This window comes from Poromitra crassiceps (genome assembly GCF_964638095.1).
Source record: "Poromitra crassiceps genome assembly, chromosome: 5".
Taxonomy (NCBI): Eukaryota; Metazoa; Chordata; class Actinopteri; order Beryciformes; family Melamphaidae; genus Poromitra; species Poromitra crassiceps.
In genome coordinates, this window is record NC_139642.1 from 20,593,022 (window position 1) to 20,610,566 (window position 17,545).

The window sequence follows — 17,545 nt, forward strand, 5'->3', positions numbered from 1 at the left end:
AAGGCTAGTTTTTCATCTTGAAGGGCTTCTGCCTTCCTCTCTCTCTCGCCGGTCTCCGCGTGACCCCCGGCCACTGTAATTGGCTCTCTCCGCAGGACGCCGGGCCTTTCTCTCTCAAGCCTCTCCACCCCCACACAGGCCGTGCACAGCACTCTGTAACGTACGCGAGAGGAGGAGGGGGTGGGCTGTTACCAGTGGGGCTCCTTGATTTGCCTCTGGTGAGACGGTGGTCAGACAGTAGGGGTCCCAGGGGTGCGCGTTTCTGTGTGTGTGTGTGTGTGTGTGTGTGTGTGTTTGTTCGCTCGCCCCATGCATCTCGGTGCGTCGTGTGACCAAGAGGGGGGACAGTGTATAAGCGGCAGGGGGCGAGATGGTCGGGGTGTGAATACAGTGACACCGGGGGCCAGTGTTGACACAGAGCAGCGAGGACAGGTGGTGGCATACGTTGATCCCGCGGCAGGCCTGCCCCCTCGATAGGACAGTAGGCTGACCCCTTTTCTGACCCCTTTGAGAACCGCAGGACGTCCCGACACTTCAAAAGGGGGCGAGAGAACAGAGAGGGGAGAAAGGGCAAACAGCATGCATGAAGTCAAGACAGCAGGTGACGAGCCGGTGGAAAGGAAGGAGCTGTGACCAGGAGGATTCTCCACAGCTTTCATGCTAAAGAAGCTCCTGGATGAATATGCTGGTTCCAGCCCATATGAGAATGTACTTTAGCTATTGTGTATTCAGGGCTGATTTCCATAGCTTACTATAGCGTATATTAGATAGTGGAGAGATCACAGTATAGAGGGAGAGAGAACCTTGTGACCTGTGTTGTCATTCATCTAGGTGCAGTCTCTGATTGTGTTAACTTCCGCCACATGAATTGATAGGATAATGTTTTGCGCTTTTTACATGAGCATAATGGCATTCCATTGGTCAAATCAATGTTGGATAAAATGGTAAGTTGGCATATTTCATCGCGTCAGTTTGACAAGTGTATGTCTTCCATTCTTCCATCCCTCACATCTCTTCTTCGTTTCTTCGTTCATTTTTGGACCTATAAGTATACGCATCCCCGACATTAAACTTTTCCTCATTTTCTGCTGCCATCCTCGAAGCTCCTCGAAGCTCCCCCATCTTTGAGAAGCACTGGTGCCAGCGAGTAAAGGACTGTTTGGACTCAGCTTGCTGATCATCTCTATGACCATTTAAACTAATAATGCAAAGTCATTTATTATAGGGCCCTCCTGTCCCATCCTTTTCCTTTTCCCGTTCACTGTGTGTTTACGTTCTTGGAATGGGATCAGCTCAAACTATTTGGTGAGACCACCCAAACTGTTCATGTCATTCTTGTAAAAAGAAACAAACAAAATCAACCAGAAGCAGCACAACAGGGACCTTTGGGACTTGTGTTGCAGAGAAGTGGTCTATATGGACGAGTGATAAGAGGCTACAGTGGAATTTGGCCCATTTTTGGCCAAATTTGGCCAACTGATTTCATGCATGTTAAGCAGTGCAGGATAGACTCAATAATAAGCCCATGAGTCAAAAAGCGCTTGTTAGTCTGTCGCCTCCTGGACCACTCATCATCAGCATGACTGCAGTGTTGATGTATAATGGTCGAGGTATTTACCGCGAGAATAAAAAATGCGCGTGTGCCGTGACCACTTTGGCACGACTCTCACGAGATCTGTCGGCTGAATTCGCAGAGCCCGCCTGCAGATCATAGTGTGTGTGTGTGGAAGCAATTTGGCTCTTGTAAACAGAAATGAGAGCGCGTCTGATGATGCGGATTTCAAAGGCGCATAAAGGGGAGTGCGGCCGACTTTTGCGAGGAAGGAAAGGGGATGGCGGCCTTGAAATTGCGCTTACTAGCCATGTGTGTTTGTTTGGCAGGCTGCTGCGTTATACCAACCAGACCATGTGAGGCAGGCTGCTGCGTTATACCAGACCATGTGAGGGGGAACAGTGGGCCCTGACAATAAACAAAAAGAGGCAGATAAGCTATGGAAGCTCTAATTAATTAATTAATTAAATAAATAAATAAATAAATAAATAAATAAATAAACAAATACATACATACATACACATACACACACACACACACACACATACATACATACATACATACATACATACATATATAAATAAATAAATAAATACATAAATAAATACATAAATAAATAAATACATAAATAAATAAATAAATAAGGATCATTGGAACTATTGTAATTCATAAAACTGTGACATAATAATATAATAATAATAATAATAATAATAATAATAATAATAATAATAATAATAATAATAATAATAATAATAACAACAATAGCATATCTTGTCAATCATTAGTTATTCCACTTCATCCCAAGAAATTATTTTGCAGGTTTGGTGACGTTATAGCCTATACTGGTTTGGTTAATTGACGCCTATGGGAGAGAAACCACAGGTGCATCGACCTTTTTCTCCTCCGGAGTGTCATAATAAACCCACTAGGACCTATACCCCCAAAGGACCTACCCCCAAAGCAGTCGCTATCAGTAGGCTAGCCTATATTTGGAGATGGCTTCTGGCCGCTAATTGCGTTCAATAATGAGCGTATGCTTCCATCACGGCCCCCCTCTGAACACATGGTGTGATGGTGAAGATGGTTTCGGCAGCGTCTTGCAGATCGACCCCGTTTGTATGAATCAACATCACCTCCGCAAGACGCTTCATCTGCATATTGAGTGCATATTGAGTGGGGAGGTCCATTCGCCCTTTCCGCTACCATAGCAGCGCCAAATTAGCGTTTCAACAGTGCGGGCCGCGTCTTATTCTGCATAGTGCATGCAGACAAAGTAGGCCTGTGTGTCACGTAGGCTATCGTTTTGTTGTTCTGTTAGTCACCATTTACAGCTTTTCCTGAGTTTAATAGCTTTTAATGATCCTATAATAGGACTATAGCTGTGATATTTTCATGAAGAACTAGGATTTATTTGCAGATTTATCTCAGTCTATCTGAATATAAATCATTTTTGCTATCTCAGCCTGATTAGATTTTCATAGGAAACCTCATGGAGATGTCTGGTCTTGATATAGAAGCGCCTAATGGGCGCACAAGAATCCAGCAGGAAATCCATAATTGGAGCTAGAGTTTGTATCATGGCTTATCTAAACCTGAGTCAGAAATAATTGAGACTTTAAGAGGCATTTCCAGTAAACACATATGAGAAGAGGGGTCAACTGTTATGCAGAAATGACTTCTTTGTGAACCTAGAACACTTTCAGAAGGTTTTTTTCTCTGTAGGCTATAAATGCTCCAAATTAGCCAATTTGATAGGCTATTTTTTAACTATAAATGGGCTAATTATTTGAGTCATTGCGAACAATTATATATTTTAATTTTTTTGTTTGTTTATTTAATTGTTTATTTACTACAAATCGAGGTCATTATTTGAGTCATTGCGAACAGCCTGCTCATGCTTGTTACTGCAGCAGGCATGATGGGGAACAGGTGACGGTGGTGCGGAGAGGGGGTGTTGTGGTGTAGGGACGCAGGCTATCATGGAGCCTCTCTCTGGCTGAATATTCACACCTCCTGCTTCGACCAGCAAACAGGATGTGGTCCCTGTGTGTGTGTGTGTGTGTGTGTGTGTGTGTGTGTGTGTGTGTGCGTGTGTGTGTGTGTGTGTGTGTGTGTGTGTGCGCGTATTTGGTCTCTGTCAGACAGACCAAATACACAGAGAGAGCGGTGCTGAGTGGTGGAAGAGTGAAGTGTCTTAATAAGCGTTTGTGTATCCAACCAGATGCACCATTATGCCTTTATGGATGAATTGAAACCACATTATAGCCTACACTCTCTCTCTCTCTCTCTCTCTCTCTCTCTCTCTCTCTCTCACACGCACGCACACACACACACACACACACACACACACACACACACACACACACACACACACACACACACACACACACACACACACACACACACACACACACCTCCCCCGCATGCCTGTGCAGATTTCGATAAATGTCCTCTTATTTAATGATGTCACTTAATGTGCGTGTGTGTGTGTGTGTGTGTGTGTGTGTGTGTGTGTGTGTGTGTGTGTGTGTGGTGTGTGTGTGTGTGTGTGTGTGTGTGTGTGTGTGTGAGCGTGCGTGCGTGCGTGTGCGTGTGTGTGTGAAGCCTTTCCTATGGGATTGCAGAGGAACAGTGTCTGCTTCTAATTAAGTAGTCTACTGATCGGAATTGTATTGTATACTCGGACTCATAAAACGCTGTTCACGGTTAATCGATTTTATTGGCCTAGTAATGTTTCGTGGCATATGACTTCAGTTCAGACTTCACTCTCTTCTCTCTATATTCTCCCTCCCTCGCTTACAGCGCACCGCTCCGCTGACACACACGGCACACGCAGGATATCTGTAATACAATCTGCGGATTATTCTAGATCTTGCATCTAAGTTATTAATATTTCATGGTCTATGGGCAATGTGCGAAATTAAATCGCCAAGAGTTTGGAGTTGTTTTTGCTATCCGAGAGACAATGGGTGCGTTTAATGCGTATCGGGTCTAGTTCAAACCATGCGTAAAAGTCGCTCCAGCCTCCAATACACATCACATCGCCATCATTACGCGCAGTATAACCGGGTTTTGTTAGCTCCAATAGACAATGTGCCATCCAGTCTGCCTAATGAATCACCGTGTGCAGCACGGAATAAAAGCGTCGCTTATCACCCGATGATGAAGTGCAAACAGGCCATCATCGACTCCCATTCCCCCGAGGAGAGGAGAGGAGAGGAGGGGCCCCCGCCCGGCGTCAATCCCCACACCCGGATGGAAGTGGCTCCCAACAGGCCCATAATGTGACACATGCATAAAAATAACACCTTGCTCTCGCACCTTGGCCTGCACTTTTGACACACAAAACCAATTAGTTTGGATACTTTTTTTTACGTGCACTTTTGATAATGGCATATTTCCACGTGTCTTTGGGTGAGCATTCAGTGTAGCCGAACTACTCATTAGACAAACTATTTTGAAATCTGACTAAAAGAATAGAAAATAGCCGAATTAAGTATGTGTTTTGCTGCTGCTGCTGCTGCTGTAATCTAGCTCAGTGGTTCCCAAAGTGAGGTCTGGGGACTTGCAGGGGACCTTGAGGTGGTTGCATGGGGGTCCCAGGCAAAATGATCAGGGTGACTGATCCTATAGGACAGAATAGTAGATTATGTCCTCTTGCAGCATCATCTAACTTGTGTCTCACCATTTTCCAGAACTGGGTCAACAAACTGATGATATATGGCTTTTGTCCATCAACATCCAACTCCCCAAATGGTTATTTAGTTATTTTATGGTTCCAGCTGTGAATAGAATTTATGATAGGCAGTGCATGCACTTTAAATAGCCTATAAGTAGACTATTATTATGATAGTAGTCATGTTTTTTTTTAGCTATTAGTATTAAGAGTATAGACCTATTATTAAATAACTCTAATCAATCACTGCACTTACAGCCATAATAAGCCTGACCCTTGCTGAACTCCCCAGAATAAATCAGAGGGCGAGCAGCACAGTAATGTAAACTTGAATCGCAGAGCGCTCGTTCGGGCCCCAAGGGACTGCTAGAGGAACTAGACTGTTGCTCAACCAGTCTATTTTCTTTGACAGGAGAAATCCCCAAGATCAAAATAATACATTCCCCATGCAGGATGGAGCTGTTTACGCTGTGAGCTTTTCTTATTTTTTATGGCTTCTGGCACCTTGATACGTGAGAGAATCGTTCAGATTGAACAAATTCCTAATAGATGAGGATTTAAAGTAGGCTTGTCCAGGTAGGCTTTTAGCCATGACAAAATAAACAGTTTAGAGGTCTGAAAGAGGACAGAGGGTTTGCAGTGGGCCAGGACAAATTGAAACGGGTTTGCCATGAGGTATTCCAGCTATTTTCATTTGTTTCTGTTAAGTCACTTAGGTCTCGCACTTGAATAAATAGACTGGCGGTCAGCCACAGCAATAGCCGCACACATACATCCCTACTGTAGCCTACACGATGTGGACATTCACACCTACCCTGACACACTTTGGTGTCAACTGTCCACATTTGATCTTGCATTATAGAGAACAAAGATCAAATAGGGAAATTGCCAGACATTTATTTGTGAGCCATAAATTATGTAATAAATAAATACATAAATACACAAATAAACAATATGAACTGAAAGTAGGCATATATGACATATTAATAATACTGATAATGATAATACTATTTGGATCACTCAAACAATCTCACTAAAACAATTAAAGCATTAGGTATAGCCTAAAATACATCAAATAAAAGGAAGTCTATGAAAACAGGTTTTAGAAAGTGATTTAGCCTATAAGACAATGAAAGCCTTATAAGAATATGATCACATTTTCACATGATCTTATCAGTTGTTTATTGCTCCACGTTGTCCCCAGAAATATGGCTGAAGAAGGCTGATATAAACACGGTTTTGGATTAGGCCCACAGGGATTTGCCATTATAGTGTGTCCAGATGTGATCTGTAATGAGCTGTATAAGACTAATGATGAGCCAAGCAAAAAATGACCAGTGGAATATTCAGGACCAATAATGTTCCCTTTAAACTGATAAGTTGGTGATCAATAACTCAAATAACGTATCACATCGACCAATAGCCTATAATCGGCTATATGGCTCCACTTGCCATATAGACATTGTCGAAAGTGTTGGTGCCAAATTATATTACATCATGTAGGTAGGTATATTATAGCCTATACGTTGTTGTTGTTGTCATATCGTAGGCCAGGGTTTAGTGAATTGAAAGGGGCGTCAATTATCTTTTCCATGACCACCCACCCCCCCCCACCCCCCTCCCCTCCTCCCCTCCCCATCCCCTCCCCTCCCCTCCCTCCCTCCAGCCGGTGGCTGCTCCAGGCTGTCAGGGCAGTCGGCTATAAAGCAGAGAGAGAGACGGGGCGCAGAGAGGAGAGGAGAGGCTCTGCAGGCACACAGACACACTCACACACACACACACACACACACACAGTGTAGTATCCTATCCTATCTGTTCTGTTCTGTCTGCTCTACTCGGATGATTTAAAAGAAGCAAAGGGACTCTCAAACTAGGCTCTATCACCACCGCGGGACACTTTGTGGACGCGAGGACGGAACTTTCACTCGTTGCTGGGGGATAATAACCACTTGGCTGAGGTCGACAGTAGACGTCGTAAAAAGAGCCTTTATCGTCAGTGTGGGAAATATATTTTAGTTGAGAGAAAAGTCAAGAAGAGAGAGGAGGAGGACATTTTTTTGTTGAGAAGAGAGAAAGAGAGAAAGTGGTGATGCAGGCTCGCCGCGCGCTGCTGCGCTCCTTGCTGCGCATGTGCGCGTTGAGCTGCGCGTGGCTGCTGCACGGTACCGGAGCGGCCTCGCGCCTCAAGGCTCCCGCTCTGCCCATCCACTCAGAGAGAGAGCTGCCCTCACACAAAGGCCTGGCAGGTAAGAGCGAACACACACAGGGTTTTTCTATTCCTTATAAACCTGTTTTCATCATTGATGTTCCAAACGTATTTGTGGTAAACGTGCTCGTTGTCCACATTCACTCGGTTAACGTTAAGCTAGCTTGCTCTTCTTGGCTTGGGCAAAGTTCATTCTCATATTTGACACAAGACACACTGTGAATTAAGGCCTATAGTGTTTGGATGGAACAACTCTCCAATTCTGCACGTAGCCGAGTAGCCTAATAGCCTACAAACCAACCACTATTCATTTCAAGTTTTCAAGTTTTCAAGTTTTAGGTGTAGTTTCCCAGTAATTCCCACAAGCACTATAGCAAAGCTGAAATTGAAATGAATGCTGCCTGGTGGCTTTTGTAGACGGTTCAGTAGTTAGGCTACAAGCTACAAGCTACAAATAGGTCAAAACAAAAAAACAAAAAAAAGCTAACGCTAGCTAGGTGTTAGAATTTACAATGTTTTCTAAGCTACACTTTGAAAACTTTAATGTTGAGTTGGCCTAATGTGCTCTTAACTGCTCTGCTTTACTGGCATTTATTCTCAATAGATTTGTCCCTTTCCCAGTTTCCTTCAAATGCCCGTCATGGCTATGACTTATTATGGTTATAGCTGACGTTACTTCATGTAAACGTGCAGAAAACATCTTAGTCATAACCACAACGCATGCCATTTGGTCCATGTGCATGCTCATGCTCCTTGTGGTTTTTAGAAGGCAGTGGTTCTCAAAGTGGAGTCTGGGGCCCCCTATAGGGGTCTTTGAGGCGGTTCCAGGGGGTCCCCAGCAAAAAGGGGGGTTCATTTATTTTTGCTATAATTCCATCCATAAGTAACACAATGACAGAATATACTTTGGTCATGGGTTTCATACTTTCTGGAGTTTCTGCAATGACACATCTAAAAGTAAACATGTTATCAGATGGGGGGACCCTGGGACAAAATATTATCAAATGTGGGTCTGTGGTCTAATAGACCCTTCTCACGGGGGCCATTTTGTGTCAAAAAGGCAGGGTAAACACAGGTGCAAGCAAAACACCAATGAGGGTTTCAAACTTCCATGATTGGAATTTGGAAACCCTCATTAACTCATTCAGTGCCAGCCACTTTTGGAGAACGGATGCTCCCAGTGCCAGAGTTTTCAGAGCGTTTTCAGTGATTTCTCGAGGCCCACAGAATATTGTGTGATATTACTATGTAAACACCGAACACGCACAAGAACGAGCTGGCTCTATTGTATCATCAGCAAAAAAAAGTTTATTGATACCATTTTCCGTTCTTTAGTTATGAGCCGGAGAAGATAGGTTGTTTTCAGCGTTTTCAGGCTTTTCAAATTATTAGCTGAGATAATCCGCCTTTTGTGAAATGCAGCATTTCAAGCACATTCACTGAGTCTGAAGATAATATTTTCTGATGTAGTGACGTAGTTGTTGTGTGATGCCCTGCGTGCACCACCCCCCTCCCCCCCCTCCCCCCGTAAACTCCTCCCCACACTGCACACAGCCTCACGCAACCATTATATTTTCGGAGTGCTGCGTTTGTGTGCTGCTGTCGGCTCTCAGCGCCACAGCAGGGAAGAGCCAACCCGGATTGCTGAATGGTTTGGCGTCAGGGGCTGCTTTCCTGGCTGCTAATCGGTTGGAGAAACTATACAGACAGACAGACAGACAGACAGACAGGGACAGAGGGGCTCAGTTGTGAGCGCGGATTGACTCCTGTTCGGAGCCAATGTCAGCTCCCGCGACAGAGCAAATGGCTCTGGGAGCATGCATCGGGTTGTCTTTGATCCACGGCTTTTAGGCTGTTTCTCGGACCTGTCTCTAATCTGGACTGCACCGAGCAAGCACTGTCGCCACCTAATGAGTCCGTAAAATAGGTTATACACCTCCAATAGCTACTATAGTTGTACAGGAGCTGCGGAAGGCTTTGATCGACGTCCCACCGTCAAAAAACGCATTGGACGTCGAAGGACGTCCGTGGCATTCTACGTCACTATTTAATTGGACGTCGAAGGACGTCCATGGCATTCAATGAGTTAGTGTTTTGCTTGCGCCTGTGTTTATTCTGCCTTTTTGACACAAAATGGCCCCTGTGAAAAGGGTCTATTTGTGTCAGTTTAGGCGTCCTTGACGTGGAAAAAGTTTGAGAACCACTGTTATAAGGTAACTAAACTAGAGTAAAAACACTGTGAACTTCACCGCCAATGTCTAATCCTTTTGGAAACTGTAATCAATTGATTTTCCATTACAGGCATCATGGCTGCCTGCTCTGAGTAGCCTGTCAGAAGCTCCGTTTAGCTGATGCATTTCTTTAGTGAGACAAGGCCAGCCAAAGGCAAGCAGCTCTCAGGTCTATAGACCCTTTAACTCGACTGGACTGTTGAAAGTCTATAGTCCCTTTGACTCGACTGGACTGTTGAAAGTCTATAGTCCCTTTAACTCATTCACTGCCAATATCTGACTGGCATTTTTGGCACAGGCCAAGTATTTCCATAATGTTTGGTCATCTTTCAAGACCCACAGTAAATTCTGTACTAGGACTACAGTGATGTCCAATACCTCAAAATGAAGATCTAAGTCTCTACTTTCATCCCCAAAAAGAAAGTTAGCTTTTAGCATGTTCTGTACTCTACTTATAACCCTTTTTATACACCCCATGTTCACCAAAAAAGCCTGTCTGGGAAGAGAAAAGGGAGAAAAAAGCATTTTTGTAAAAGGGCACAATCTCAGGCATAACTCACTCTCAATTCTTTTATTTTGAACTGTATTGACATCAGACATGTAAATATTATTCGTTAGGACACAAATGACAAAAAAAAAATATATATATATATATATATATACACACATGAAGTGCTTTTTTTTTACATTCAACAATACAGTTTACTCGGTGTGAGTGTGCAGACAGACAGACAGACAGACAGACAGACACACCGACAGACAGACAGACAGACAGACAGACAGACACACACACACACACACACACACACACACACACACACACACACACACACACACACACACGATCCCCCTTTTAGATTTCTAACCCAACATAGGATAAGCAATAACCACGCCCTGTGGCGCTGGGATTGGCCAGGAGCAACACTGGAGGGCACGCAGCCCAGCGATTTCATGAACCAACAGGCTCTTGAGAAGGACAGCGGGCTGCTATGAGTGCCTTCTGCCCGCTGCTGCCTAGCTGTTCCTGTGTTTATTTTTGATTTGTTCTGGTCCTCGTCCTCGTCCCTGTCATATCAACTCTGCTATTTGATCGTTCCCGTTTTCCCCTCGGCTATTCAACACGTCCTCACCGCCCTCGCAAACTGATCGATCATTTCCTCATTCCTCCGATGATCAAACACATCTCTTGATTACTTTCTCCCGTTTTCTCATGGCTGGCACAGAGGAAGGCGACTCCAGCTCGTGCAGCGCGCCGAGGGCGTTTCAATGTAGTGTCTCCTGTCTGCACAAGGAAGCGTTACCCGTTTTGCTGCTTTTCCTCTCGCTCAATTTCAAAACAACAGCTGCGGTATGTGTTTGATCGCGTGCTGTCGGCTACCCTTTGAAGGCAGGGACCTGTGTCTGTGTGACAGGCTGGGCAAGTGTTTGCTGCAGGCGCTGCACCAATAAAAACAAAAACACGTCAAACACGTCCTTGGCGGGGAAGGCCATTGCTGATAACACGTCAAAGACGTCTTTGGCGGTGAATGAGTTAATGAAATAATAATGTGAACCAGGTTGGTAGCAGTGCGAAGGCAACCCATCAACATGAGTGAACGTGACAACGGGAAACATCACGTTTGGAGTTTGCACTGACACACACACACACACACACACACACACACACACACACACACACACACACACACACACACACACACACACACTGCATGCTGATGATAGGCCAGGTAGCTTAACCCATTGATACCTGATGCAGCATTTGCGTGTATATCCCTCATTTGTGTGTGTATCCCTTTAAGACTGCGAGCCGCGTCACACGGTTCGCGGTCTTAAAGGCATACACACACAAATGCTTCATCAGGTATCAATGGGTTAAACATTTGATCATATGACTCTAGTTCAGAGGTTTTCAAAGTCTGAGACTATGGGCCTCCCCTCAGACAGAGCTTGGAAGATCCCATAGGTACTGGGACAAAATAGCCTGATTTTGCTGTTTGACACATGTCAGACTACAGAAAATACATTAAAAAGGGTCTGTCTGTCTGTCTGTCTGTCTGTCTGTCTGTCTGTCTGTCTGTCTGTCTGTCTGTCTGTCTGAAGGCATTTATTTGTTTCTGCCTCTGGGAAACTGGGGAAAATTCTACAAAATCTCATGCGCTATCTCTTTAACCATATCACACACATTTAGGATATTCTTTTATTTGATAACTAATGTGATATTTTTTCACTTCCATTCACTGAGCCTCCCCTGAAACTGTTTGGAGCTGCCCTCTGGGGAGGCCCGCCTCCCACTTTGAAAACCTAGTTAATTTGCATTTCACTTCAGACAAGACAGGACACTGCTTTCAAGTCTGACATGTATAGATTTGCTAGAAAGATGAACAACATTTCAGCTTTTTGCCCACTAGGGGCGCTGCTAGATGATGTCACTAGGTTGACTGTACAGTACAGTAGCAAGGATTTTGAACATTTTGATGAATCAAAACAACCACAATCCAAGTCAGAAACACAACAGCATATGTTGTGAGCCTGTTAGAATTCACAATACTTACTAACAATACTCAACTAGCCTGTACTCTATTACTGTACTGTACTGTACTGTACTGTACTGTACTGTACTGTACTGTACTGTACTGTACTGTTAATTTCAGACTTGAAAGCATTGTCCTGTCCAGTCTGAGGTGAAATGAACTAGAGTCATATTATCAAATGTTTCATGTCCTCTTTAACCCATTGATACCCGATGCAGCATTTGTGTGTGTGTATCCCTTTAAGACCGCGAACCGCGTCACGCGGTTCGTGGTCTTAAAGGGATACACACACAAATGAGGGATATACACACAAATGCTGCATCAGGTATCAATGGGTTAAGCTGCTCAAAGCCAGAAAATCACTGAAACATCCTTAACAGGGGCTAGTAGTGTGTCTGTGGTGCTCAATAGGAAGTGACTTTATTTTACTTGTTGGTATTTTATATCTCAGTATATCAGCTATGCTGTTGTGTTTCTGACTTGGCTTGTGTGGTTGTTTTGATTCATCAAAATGTTCAAAATCCTCCTTACTACTGTGCTGTACAGTCAACCTAGTGACATCATCGAGCTAAAAGCTGAAATATTGTTAATCTTTCTAGTAAAATAGATTATAGGATTCATTCATGTAGGGACTTTTGTGTTTCCATGCTGAGTTTATACTCATCTTATCATATTTTACGGTATTTTTCTATGCCATGCTATAGTATTTATTACCCCTCTAAAAGTTATGACTTTGACAGTTCCCTTTCATAAGGTTTTGGCGTTTATTGTGTGATTTTCTGGGACTCTGATGGTCATTGAGTGGAAAAGTGAATGTCCGTCATGCATGCATGCCCCGCCCCCTCATTGTGTCATGCATGCCCCGCCCCCTCACTGTGTCATGCATGCCCCACCCCTTCATTGTGTCAATGAGACAGGATGCAAAGCTGAGCCCCAGAACTCATGAGGCAGCCAATGCCTTTCAATTCCCTCTGACATGCCTGACAGTAGGATTTATTTCTTAACCCATTGATACCTGATGCAGCATTGACGCGGTTCACGGTCTTAAAGGGATACACACACAAATGAGGGATATACACGCAAATGCTGCATCAGGTATCAATAGGTTAAGTCTGAACATATAGGTACACGCGTTCAGTCTGCATATTATTTAGCCCTGTGGTCTAAGACTGGATTTAACCCTCAGAGTTGCAGTTTCAGTCTCATAATCAGCTAGTAGGCCTGTGGGCACGAGGAACGTTTAGTAAGTTCACAATGCAAACATAAGCCATCTCCTTCAGTCTCTCACAGACAGACAGTGGCCTGGAGGACTAGTTCATGTCAATCCACTGAGCTGACATGTTAATCCAGGGTTCACATGAAAGTTTGTGAATGGGGTGGGGGGGGGGGGGGGGGGGGGGGGTCAAGGCCTTGGACATTTTTTGAAAATGTGCATAAATAGATATGGGCCATTGAGAGTGTATGTATTTTACACAAGAATAGAACATTTAAGTTATTTTGATTTTTTTTTTTTACACAGCACAGTTGAGAAGTGTTCACACATTCACGCCGCTCTCTCTCTTGTGACTTGTTGTCTGTGAGCTTCTGTAAAGCTGCTCGTTGTCATTATAAACACGCTCAGTGTTGTAACAGTAATTAACCTTGATCCATGTCTCAAACTACGTCGTATTGATGGATCATTACATTTCAGGGAATTTGGCCCTGGAAAGTCCCTGAAAGGCGCTTGAATTTGATGTTTGAGAAGGTGTGGGAACATTGAATCCTCAACTCACATCTTACTTCCCCCCTCATATCTCATCAACTTCCATTCATTTTTATTTTAATGACTATAATTAGAACGTGTTTGATGCACCTGTCATAATTATGATCTCAATGATGTTTAATGATGATAAGTGGCACAAAGTGTGGATTAGGATCTGCCTGTCAAGGTGACCATGTGAGCCATGTTTGTGTTACAGGGTGTTCATTTGGATGTTTGTGTTACAGGGTGTTCATTAGGATATTTGTGTTACAGGGTGTTCATTAGGATATATGTGTTACAGGGTGTTCATTAGGATATTTGTGTTACAGGGTGTTCATTAGGATATTTGTGTTACAGGGTGTTCATTAGGATATATGTGTTACAGGGTGTTCATTTGGATACTGTATATGTGTTACAGGGTGTTCATTTGGATACTGTATATGTGTTACAGGGTGTTCATTTGGATACTGTATATGTGTTACAGGGTGTTCATTAAGATGTTTGTGTTACAGGGTGTTCATTAGGATATATGTGTTACAGGGTGTTCATTAGGATATATGTGTTACAGGGTGTTCATTTGGATGTTTGTGTTACAGGGTGTTCATTTGGATATATGTGTTACAGGGTGTTCATTAAGATGTTTGTGTTACAGGGTGTTCATTTGGATATATGTGTTACAGGGTGTTCATTAGGATGTTTGTGTTACAGGGTGTTCATTAGGATATATGTGTTACAGGGTGTTCATTTGGATGTTTGTGTTACAGGGTGTTCATTTGGAGGTCGCTCCTACTCTCTGGAGGACACATGGCACCCGGACCTGGGGGAGCCCTTTGGCGTGATGCACTGTGTCCAGTGCTGCTGTGAACCTGTAAGTTTTCCCTCTACTACTCAGGTGGCAGATTATCCCATTCACTCACTGTGTACTGTAGGCTAATAGCTGGATAAACTAGCGGAAACTAGCCAAACCTGCACAGGAGCCCCGGACAGAGAGACTTAGCTCGTTTTTAAGTGAAATAACAAATTGCCGTAACGGTGGCCAAATCTGGGGCAGCATTTTGCTCGAAATTTAATTTAGCTTTTCATTTATGCTTTCATATTACCTGCCTTTTGGCAGGGAATGCTTCGAAACAGGAAACCACATGAAAGAGCGTGTGACCGCATTTGGCCAATGGGTGCCCATTTTTGGCCACTGCTATTTTACAGTTTATTTATTCTTTCACTTACAAGAGAGTGCCATGCAGTGTTTGCTACTACAAACCTCACATAAAGAGAGTGCCCTGCAGTGTTTGCTACTACAAACCTCACATAATGGGGTCTGTTTGTACATTTTCTGTGGACCCCTGGATGCCCCGCTGGGCTTTACTTTGAGAATCACTGAAGAAGTGTAGAAAATGAATGAATACTGTGATAAAGTCAAATAACAAATTTGATTGACGGCAAGCTAATATGTCATTAATTGTTGAATTGCTAACATGATAACGTGTCAAAAGGTGCTTTTGTGAGATGCTGAAACATCTCCTGGCTTGGTGTTTTGCAGCAGAAGGGTCGGCGGGGCAAGGTGTTTGGGAGGGTCAACTGTAAGAACATCAAGCAGGACTGTCCAGAGCTGGACTGTGATGAGCCCATGCTGCTGCCTGGACACTGCTGCAAAACCTGCCCCAAAGGTACCCAACACCTCCATCACAATCAACTGGCCCATCTCCAGGAAATATCATTCTGTCTGAGAGGGCTGGTATATACATCTTTGAACGGGTTATGAAAGGGTCATAACTAGGGATGGGCATTTCTAGCAAAAACACTATTCGAAATTCGCTGGCCAAATTCAAATTTAATTCGAAATTCGAAAAAAAAAAAAAAAATGTAAAAAAAAAAAAAAAATGTATATATATATTTTTTTTTTTTTTTTTTTTTTTTTTTGTGAGTGAAATGTTGCATTGTCTCCCCTGATTCTAAGTCTACGGCTTTATTAATTAATATAAAAAGCTTCTGCTGTGGATTTTTAGCTCAAACAAGCATTGCACCACTGAAGTAAAGAACATGTTACATGACATTGACATTTTCGAAAATAAAAAACAGTTTTGACAATCATGAGTGGTTCATTAAATATTTAGTAGGCTCAGGTCTGAGTGCCAAAGGGGTGCCAAAGTCACCCCCTCTCCCTCTTCATGGGATTTCATCCGCCATTCATTTTTCCATAAACCTTGCTTAAAATGCTTATAAAAATTGTTTTACTTGCTCAAACCAAGCGATTTGACTATACTTAGAATCAGGGGAGACAATGCAACATTTCACTAAATTTTTTTTTTTTTTTTTTTTTTTTTTTTTCGAATTTCGAATTTCGAATTTCAATAATAAAAGTCGACCTTGATAATAACAACGATTATTCGAAAATTCGAAATTCGATGCCCATCCCTAGTCATAACCCGTTCAAAGATTATTTAAAAAAAAATCATGTAAACACTCATTCGGATGACTTTCTATGGTTGGAATATCTATACTAACCTCGCGACGGCATCGCAGCTAATACTGTTTCTGCGCACGCTCGCTCATTTGAGTATTGTACCGACTGTCATGGCGGCTGCCAAAAAGCTGCTATGGTCTGTCTTTTAACCCATTAATACCTGATGCAGCATTTGTGTGTATATCCCTTTAAGACCGCGAACCACATTACACGGTCTTAAAGGGATACACACACAAATGAGAGATATACACGCAAATGCTGCATCAGGTATCAATGGGTTAAAATGTCAGCGAGTGCATGATGCGAGTGCTGGATTTGCTATTTTGCGCATGTGAGAAACTTTTATTCTGACTAGAAATATCGCCTGCTTCACAGGCTCATTTCGCACGCTGCTCATACTCGCCTGTAGCTCGCCAGATTCGCTCGCTCGCCCGCCCAATTGTGTGCCGTGCAGAACCGCCGCCGGCCACCTTATTATTGTAGTGAGATTTGATACTGTGGAGCGTAAACACATCTTAACTCATTCACTGCCAATATCTGACTGGCATTTTTGGCACAGGCCAAGTATTTCCATAATGTTTGGTCATCTTTCAAGACCCACAGTAAATTCTGTACTAGGACTACAGTGATGTCCAATACCTCGAAATGAAGATCTAAGTCTCTACTTTCATCCCCAAAAAGAAAGTTAGCTTTTAGCATGTTCTGTACTCTACTTATAACCCTTTTTATACACCCCATGTTCACCAAAAAAGCCTGTCTGGGAAGAGAAAAGGGAGAAAAAAGCATTTTTGTAAAAGGGCACAATCTCAGGCATAACTCACTCTCAATTCTTTTATTTTGAACTGTATTGACATCAGACATGTAAATATTATTCGTTAGGACACAAATGACAAAAAAAAAATATATATATATATATACACACATGAAGTGCTTTTTTTTTACATTCAACAATACAGTTTACTCGGTGTGAGTGTGCAGACAGACAGACAGACAGACAGACACACCGACAGACAGACAGACAGACAGACAGACACACACACACACACACACACACACACACACACACACACACACACACACACACACACACACACACACACACACACACACACACACACACACACACACACACACACACACACACACA

The 17,545-nt window shown here is 43.2% G+C and overlaps 1 protein-coding gene across 1 annotated transcript in view; it reads left to right on the forward strand.

Moving 5' to 3' along the window:
* Positions 1-7,317: 7,317 nt before the first annotated feature.
* Positions 7,318-17,545, forward strand: part of chrd (chordin) — a gene marked incomplete at both ends in the record, with an annotated part of 49,027 nt that continues 38,799 nt past the window's right edge. The window contains 3 exons of the mRNA XM_083637206.1: positions 7,318-7,474; positions 14,702-14,805; positions 15,475-15,601. Coding sequence (XP_083493332.1) covers positions 7,318-7,474; positions 14,702-14,805; positions 15,475-15,601 — 388 coding nt within the window. The remainder of the gene's footprint in view (positions 7,475-14,701; positions 14,806-15,474; positions 15,602-17,545) is intronic.